General features: G+C 52.4%; 2 protein-coding genes across 2 annotated transcripts; one reads left to right on the top strand and one right to left on the bottom strand.

Annotated features, from left to right (window-relative positions):
- Positions 1-47: 47 nt before the first annotated feature.
- On the top strand, positions 48-4,983 carry LOC112123236 (D-erythrulose reductase; the record flags this gene model as incomplete). The annotated part of the gene is made up of 6 exons (XM_026662420.1): positions 48-369; positions 2,624-2,666; positions 3,018-3,117; positions 3,313-3,377; positions 3,502-3,619; positions 4,212-4,983. Coding segments are annotated over 6 exons (752 nt in total), but the record flags the coding sequence as incomplete, so codon positions are not given.
- A 96-nt stretch (positions 4,984-5,079) lies between these two features.
- LOC112123235 (ras-related C3 botulinum toxin substrate 3-like) lies at positions 5,080-8,025 on the bottom strand. Its single transcript, XM_024221890.2, has 5 exons — positions 7,861-8,025; positions 7,333-7,450; positions 6,751-6,813; positions 5,907-6,066; positions 5,080-5,670 (listed from the first exon to the last, which is right to left on the bottom strand). Exons 1-5 carry the CDS (start codon positions 7,956-7,958, stop codon positions 5,540-5,542), a joined length of 570 nt encoding a protein of 189 aa, XP_024077658.1. The 5' UTR covers positions 7,959-8,025; the 3' UTR covers positions 5,080-5,539.
- Between the last annotated feature and the right edge of the window lie 148 nt (positions 8,026-8,173).

Genomic DNA, 8,173 nt, shown 5'->3' with positions numbered 1-8,173 from the left:
CCCCCTCCATGACCCAGACACCCACCATTCCCTCAAAGGCTGCCCAGGCCCCAACCGTCCTGCTCCAACGACACAGCCTCCGGAGGCCCAACCAGCCCACCCTGCCTCAGTGACAGGGGCCCAGATCTCCCTGAGGGCAGTCTCACACCCCAGGGGCAGCCTCCTACCCTCCCTGGTGCGCTATCGACTTTGGCCCCTCTGCTGTGTCCTCCAGTGTACCGGGATTGAGACACTCTGTGTAGACCTGGGTGATTGGGACGCCACCGAGGCAGCGCTGAGCAAGGTGGGCGCCATTGACCTGCTGGTAAATAATGCAGCTGTGGCTGTGCTACAACCCTTCCTGGAGGTGACCAAGGAGGCCTTCGACAGGTAAGATCTGGCACAAAGCTAATCGCAGCTCCAGGGGCCTGAGCATATGGTAGGGAATGGAGGGAGGCTGGACTCTGCTCTAATAAACACAAAGGCTGCTGGAGACAGCCAGCCTGTGGTTCTCTCTGGCTTTCCAGTCCCTGCAGCCTGGGGTGAGAACACAGTGGGGACGTGGCCATGTCACACAATAGCCCTCTCTCTCCCTGGTGTAGCGGCCCTGCAGCGCCATTGCCTTCACCCCAGAGTCCTCAGCCCAGGGAGTATGTCAAGGACATTTTGGGAGTGCCAGGGCACACCTATGTCCCAGCTGTTCTGCAGAACTGAAAGTCAAGGCAACTATCACGGCACTTCTACCCTTTGCCGGGGCAGAGCTTGCTCATCTGGTTGTGAGAAACTAGGTGATGTTCACTCCTCTCTTTGGCAGGCTGGGAGATCAATAATTCTTTCTGGCAGCTCCCAAAGTACTTTCCTCACTTTGGCACACTGGGTATATCTCCACTGGGAAAATGCATTGGGCACAGGGGTCAGTACTGACACAAAGGGAAAAAAAAAACTATTGAGTCACCCAGACTGCCTCTTAGCACTAGGCTAAGGCAGTATAGTCAGAACCAACCCAGAGGGGAGAGTGCTCCCTATTGTTCAACCACACTATTCCCTACAGTCTCTTTTCCTCGGTCTCCCATTCAAACACCAGCCTAGCTCAAACTTGCCTTAAACTGAGTCTCAGCTTAAGATGGCCCTGGTATGGAGAGGAAGGAGGATAGGAGAATTCAAGGAGATCTTACCTGGGTGGGAAATAGAAATTGCTTATTCTTCAGTGCATTCAACAGCAAAAAATTGTTCTTCAGAAGATTCTCTCTGTCATCCCTTTTTCAAACTGGGTGTGAGCTCTCGCAAATGTAGAGGTACATTTCCTCCCTTCTTGGAGGAAACACTTTGGTGGGTAGTACCTTATCCCCAAAGTAAAGAAGAAAAGGTTGTGCAAATGGAGCACCCCAAATGATTAATTGATGGCTAGTAGCCAGAGTATGAAACAGCTGGGCACTTGCTAGTCCAATCACATCATCTGAGGGCTAAGAGGATGAAATTCTGGACTGAGGAAGGAGCAGCATCTCATTGAGGCAAATACAAGAAAATGCTGTTATTAAATGTTTTGTTGGAGGTTTCTTTGGTATTTTGAAGCCTTGTAAAGGTTTGCATGTGGTGGCGCATGCCTGTAACCCCAGCTACGTGGGAGGTTGAGACTGGTGGATCGCTTGAGCTCAGGGGTTCTGGGCTGCAGTGCGCTGTGCCTGGCCAGCGGGTGGCTGAAGGGATGGCTAAAACAACACGAACAATGTGCTGTGATCAGCGTAGGCGCTGACTCCGTGGGTGCTCTGGGGCTGGAACACTCACGGGGGAAAATTAGTGGGTGCTCTGCACCCACTGGCAGCCAAGCTCCCCGCCCCAGCTCACCTCTACCTCCTCCCCTGAGCGCGCCGCGTCCCCGCTCCTCCGCCTACCTCCCAGTGCTTGCCGCCGCCAAATAGCTGTAGCAAGCTCCGAGAAGGAGGGGGGAGGAGCGGGAATGTGGCATGCTCAGGGGAAGAGGTGGGAAAGAGACGGGGCCGGGGATTTGGGGAAGAAGTCGGAATGGGGCAGGGAGGGGGCGGGGACTTTGGGGGAGGGGGGGGAAGGGGGGGGGGGGGGGGCGGCACAGGGGGGGGGCAGGGGCGGGGCCAGGGGCAGAGGCAGGTCGAGCACCCACCAGCACCATTAGAAGTCAGCGCCTGCGGGATCAGTACTCTCTCTGTGACGGCTGATAGATCGATTGGACAAGATAAAGATTTGACTGGGCTAGGAGGGGCCACTGGCCGAGATGCTTCTGTTTAAAATTTAATAAATGTACTAGGTTAGAAGAGGATCCCATAGGAAACAACTCCAGGAAGTCCTGGTTATGCTTTTTTCTCTGCTACATGAGGGGAGGTGCCAACTAAACAGCTTATTTCATCTCCTGTGAATGGTCATTGCTGGGTGTATGGCATGTAGGGGCTCTGTAACGCTAACGGGTTGTGTTTAGATAAGACGACTAGTTCCATGGGGCGAATTTCTCTAGCCAGTTGGACTGGAGTTTACACCCAGTTCCTTTCACAGGCTGATCAGTGTTTGAGGCACTGGCAGCGCCCAGCCTCCTATTTCCACCACCACCCCTCCCCTGGGCTGCTGCTAGGTTGTGATTTTCTTTTTCTCTGACTTGGACAAATTTTTTTTATAGGTCTTTCGATGTGAATCTTCGGGCCGTGTTTCATGTTTCCCAGGTGAGAAGGGACTGTGAATTGGAGTGGGATGGAGCCAGGGACAAGCTGATGAGTTTCAGCTTCCCTGAAGCCATGTGTGCAATGGAAATAAAAGTCTACATTAGGAGCTGTGCTGCATCTCCGCTCCTTGTGGGGATCCACAAGAGACTGACCTCGTTTGCATATGTTGAATAGGCTGTGCTTGGTATAGCTGATCCTGCAGCATCCCCTAGTTCTGACCATGTCTCTTAGCTCAGAGCTGGGAGGCAACTGGGGTTACTGCTCTGGCAAGCTCTTCTAATCCCCCAAGAAGGCACCAACAGCCTGGGTTGGAAGAGTCCCCCCCACTTGTTCTCTTGGGCTGTGTTTCAGATCATTTCCCGGCAGATGATTGCACGGGGGGTGCAAGGAGCGATAGTGAACGTCTCGAGCCAGGCATCTCAGCGGGCGCTACGGGATCATGCTGTCTACTGTGAGTGTCTCAGCTTCAGCACGCTCCATACCTGCCCATTAATCCATTCATGACCTGTGGTAGCTGGAAGCCACAAGCACAGGGACCTGGGTTTGGATGCAGTGAATATGTTGACCTAGTTCAGGCCACAAATATGTGTGACCCAGCCCAGGTGCTGTGCACTCAGCTTCTTCCTTCTGTTGGGTTTTATTGAAGGTTCTACAAAAAGTGCCTTAGATATGCTGACCAAGGTGATGGCTCTGGAGTTGGGACCCCACAAGGTAAGACCCAGTCTATGCAAGAGAGCAGGGAAGGGGCAATCTCTGAGATGGGGTAGGGGTGAGCAAGTGGAGGCAGTTTCTCTCAGGGTAGCTCAGTTACCTAATGTGCTGTTGTTGGTGACAGATCCGGGTGAACAGTGTGAACCCCACTGTGGTTCTGACCGACATGGGGCGAATTAACTGGAGTGAGCCTCAGAAAGCTGCTGCCATGATCAGTCGAATTCCTCTGGGGAAGTTTGCAGGTCAGTGGAGGGGATTTGCTGCTGGGGCTGGCTCCATATTCAGCTCATCTGCACCCTTAGTGCTTCCTTCTAATTGGCTGCTCAGCCATGTGTATCTGCCTCTCTTTGGCTCATGCCCTCCAGGCCCAGGAAGAGCAACGAAACAGCTCTGCTGAAAGTTTGTCAGTCCTTGAAGCAGCTGCAGCGTTTCCACTTGGAGCAAGCAAGGTTCTCCCCTCCAAAACCTTCCTAACGTGGGTTTGTTTTAGGGTGGGCGGGGGACATTTTTACCCTCCTCACCAGCAATAGGATTGAGCACTGGAGGGTAACAACACTCGATGCTATGACCCTGTCATCAGCCAACCATCCATCCTGGGAACACAGCAAGGGCTTCTGAATGCCAAAGGACTGACCAAACTGTCTCACTCACTGCACCAGACACAGGGAGGGGGAAATCTCTCCCCTCTCAGTTATGTCTCCTTATTGGCCAAGAGGACACAGCTGCAAGGCGGAATGATGGCAGACTCTTGGAAGTGTGTAGGTTTCTTTTCCTGCTGCTAGTGCAATTTGTGGGGTGACTCAGCTGTTGCCCTCTCTCTGTGTCCTATTCCAGAGGTAGATGATGTGGTGAACAGCATCCTCTTCCTGCTGAGTGACAAGAGCGCTATGACAACAGGTGTCTCGCTGCTGGTTGATGGGGGTTTTCTCGTCTCCTAAGATGATATATCTGCGTTGGTACCGCAAGGAGAGAATCATTCCTTAGTTTTCACGCTACTGTTACTAAGTGATTCTAAACATGATGGAGAGACAGTGAGTGACTCAGATCACAAGCCGTGAGGGGAGGGGTAGATGGATATTAGCAGGGTTGGGACCTGTCAGAAAAGTGTGGCAGGTCATTCCACGGTTGGAAGCGTGGCTGTTCCCTCAGAAAAGCTGTGCTCTCTGCTCTGAACAAAGCCTCCACACTCCTTCATGGAGAATGTTTATTGTACCAAAATAAGAGGTGTTATCTTGTCACTCTACATGATGATTAGAAACAGGACCTGTCTTTGTTCTGACCCTCTCCCCCCAAAACCCTTCAGAAGCTCTCCCTGCTCCAGCCCAACCGATAAAGCCCATCACCATCCTCCCAGCAGGACAGGGAGGGAGTAGCTACCAGACTCCTCACTGCCTCTTTTATGGCTTTTGATAGAAAAGAGAGGCAACAACCTCAGCCCTGCTCTGCAGAGACTGGATGGGGGAGGAGAGGCCCCCTGCTAAACATCCTTCTGCCATGACACAGCGCCCAAGGTAGTGCCCTAAAAGGCACTAAGTGCACAGGACTGTTTCACTCACTGAGCTTGACTAGTGATTAGTACTCAATAAAGCTAATCGTTATTTCTTCAGCCTCTGTCTTCTGTTTATTTTCACCACTCCTGGAGTTAGTGATTTGACTCCCATAAGCCTCTGGCACATCTCCTTAGAGCACCGGTTAGTTAAGTATCACCAGCAATATGCTGGGGTGAGGAGGCCCCGTTACCCTTCCAGCTGGTCTTGTCATTCACAAACTATCACACAATGGTCCCTACCCACCCCCTTAGGGATTCTCCCCACCTGTCTCCCCCTGTGCGTTGCAAGCAGAGGTGTTTCCATCACAGAATGGATGTCTTAGCCTCTTCAACTTGAAGTTAAGGAAAACTGCACCTCACTGTCTCAGGGAGCTACCCCGCCACTCCCCCTGCTCCTCCCCTAGGGGCTGCACAGCATCCACCTAACCTCCCGCCCCCACTGCCCCTTCACATCAACACTGACGTTAAATCAAAGAGACATTTAAAAAACACTGACTTCGTACATGATGAAGGGCCCCACACATCACAGCCCCCTCCAGAAGAACCCAGCGAACACTCAATCTGTTGGAGGAGGATGACAAGGACATGCTGAGTCAGCATCTTGCCAACATCCTCAGAACACAGTGCACTTCTTGCCAGGCTTCTTCACAGGTGGGGGGCACAACACAGCACGGATAGCTTCGTCAAACACGGTCTTCAAGCCCCGCTGTGTCAGGGCTGAGCACTCAAGATACTTCACTGACCCTGTGGGAAGAGAGATCTGTCTCAACCACTCCAAACCTAGCAAGACCTGGCTTAGACTGTAAATTCTTTGGAGCAGGGACTGTCTTTGTTCTGTATTTCTACAGTGCCTAGCACAGTAGTGTCCTGGTCCACAACTAGGGCTCCCAGGTGTTATGATAAAAATTCCCCCTTTGGAAATGACAAGCCAGGCTCAGTGAGGGGCTCCACCTCTCGCCAGATAGGTACCCAAGACTTACCAATCTCCCGTGCCATGGCCAGGCCCTGGGGGTAGGTGATGGGGGCCAATTTCTTATCACGCAGCCTTTCAATGGTGTCCTTGTCATCCCTCAAGTCCAGCTTGGTGCCCACCAGGATGATGGGAGTATTAGGGCAGTGGTGCCGGACCTCCGGGTACCACTAAAACAGAGTAGTTCACTGAGAACTGGCAGAGACAGTAGGGGAAAGAATCTTGCAGCATAATTAACCAATTGCTCATTTATTAGGTATATAGTGTCCCAAGGCACCTGAAATACTAGTAACAGTCAGCACAGAAGACAGTTTTATATGTAGCTCTTAAACCATTTATAAAGAGAAGTCAATACAACTGGGGAAACTGAGGCACACAGGGAAAGCTGTACAGCAAGTCAGTGACACAGCTGGGGATAGTAGACAGGTCTCCTGCCCCATTTGCTGTACCATGTTGCCGCCCTTTGCCCCGTGTTTGTTTCTAGGACACTCTCTGCTTTATCTAAATCTCAGATTTCAGAAGGCAGGGACATAGCCAAAGAAAGAGTGGCTGATGTGGCTCATGCCCCTCCTCCACTCTGCAGGCTGCAGCTGCCTCCTCTCCTCTGGTTTTCATAGGAGGCCTTGAGAAAACTCCATTCTAGAGATTTCGGCTTTGTCTCCGAGGCGCAGGGACTGTTGCTTATGCACATCCAACTATGCTGACCTTGGGCGCCCCACACTCTACGCTTGTGCCAAGCCCCAGTGCTGCCAGTGACGAGATTACATGGTACAGCAGTGGGTTTGTCTGTCCCTTGTGGGGGGAAGGGACCTTGCCATTCCTCCTCCCTCCCCAAAAAGAAGAAAGCAAGTTACCTTGGCTCGGACATTCTCAAATGAGGCCGGACTCACCAGGGAGAAGCAGATCAAGAAGACATCCTGTGAGGGGACAATAGCATTAGCCACTAGGAAAGGATCCACCAGCAATAGCCAAGGTCTGGTGGGGCATCAGTCAGGGACCGTTAGCTCCTCCCCTTGCAGAGCACTTGAGAGGGGTAAGGAAAGCCCTCCATTGAAAGATGAAAAATAAATGACATTTCTGTGGGGGCAGCTCCTCAGCTACCAATCAAAGAGCACCATGCTGTACTCACTCTCTCTCTCCCACGTGCCCCACAGCACATTAGTGGTCTGCAAATGCCCCAAACCAAACTCTAGGCTTTTGCACTTCAAACGGCCCCCAGAAAGCAGCTGGAACCACCTGGATGGTCTGTGGGGGGAAAGAGACACCTGTTCTCCTTATCCTACAGGACCTCAGGGTAGCATCTCCTGTGATGCAAACACAAACTCCCAGCTTCAGAAACTGGGAACCTGTCAAAGAGAAGCAAAGGGCTGTACCCAGAGACCACCCCGCCCACAATGTAGGGAGCAGAACGAGGCCAGCCCAGGCAGTTCACTCACTGTCTGAGGGTAGGAGAGGGGCCGCAGTCGGTCATAGTCCTCTTGCCCTGCTGTATCCCAGAGACCCAGGTTCACTGGCTTCCCATCCACCATGACATTGGCGGAGTAATTATCAAACCTGCCACAGGAAGAATCCATGTCAGTGACGAGGGAACCCATTACGGGAACACAATCTCAGGGTGGGGTAGAAGGGAATCATCCAGTGCTTAATTTGTAATGAAAGAAGTGCTGGGGCTCAAGCAATTTTTTTACATTCATAATTGATTCAGCAAGCCCAGATGGGCCGGGGCTCTGAACCGCCAGGACCAGAGGTGCCGGGGCTCTGAACCGCCAGGCCCAGAGGTGCCCGGGGCTCTGAACCGCCAGGCCCAGAGGTGCCCGGGGCTCTGAACTGCCAAGCCTAAAGGTGCCGGGGCTCAGCCCTGGCACAAAATAAGCACTGGAATCATCACATGATCATAATTCTCCCCACGCACACACACACACACCTCTTAACAACTGTGCAAAGAGAACAGTGCCAATACTCACACAGTGGGGATATACTCTCCAGGGAAGGCATTAGTGGTGTAACTGATCAGCAGGCAGGTCTTCCCCACAGCCCTGCAGAGGGGGAAAGGGCAGAGCATGATGCAGCGGAATGGGAGAGTCCACAGGAGAAAAGGGTAGAAGCAGCAAGTTGGAGCTTTAGTCAGTGAAAAGGCAGAGCTGTGCCACCCAGAATCTCCAGCACTCTAGGGGCCTGGGACCAGGGCCGGCTCTGGCTTTTTGGCCGCCCCAAGCAAAATTAAATAAATAAATAAATAAACGGGGCGGCCAGAACGGCAAAGCAAAAAAAAAAACC

The sequence above is a fragment of the Terrapene carolina genome, unplaced genomic scaffold (genome assembly GCF_002925995.2).
Source record: "Terrapene carolina triunguis isolate 2854851 unplaced genomic scaffold, T_m_triunguis-2.0 Scaffold27251, whole genome shotgun sequence".
NCBI classification, from domain to species: Eukaryota; Metazoa; Chordata; order Testudines; family Emydidae; genus Terrapene; species Terrapene triunguis.
The sequence above is the reverse complement of the archived record's forward strand: the minus strand, read 5'-3'. Positions and strand labels throughout refer to the sequence as shown.

What these genes read in the sequence shown, in the direction of transcription:
- LOC112123235 (XM_024221890.2), bottom strand. Translation starts at nt 7,958, where the DNA reads ATGCTCTGCCCTTTCCCCCTCTGCAGGGCTGTGGGGAAGACCTGCCTG. An exon ending in GGAGAGTATATCCCCACTGT is followed by an intron (nt 7,451 to 7,860) that starts GTGAGTATTGGC and finishes TTCCTGTGGCAG; the next exon opens with GTTTGATAATTACTCCGCCA. An exon ending in CCCTCTCCTACCCTCAGACA is followed by an intron (nt 6,814 to 7,332) that starts GTGAGTGAACTG and finishes GTCCCCTCACAG; the next exon opens with GATGTCTTCTTGATCTGCTT.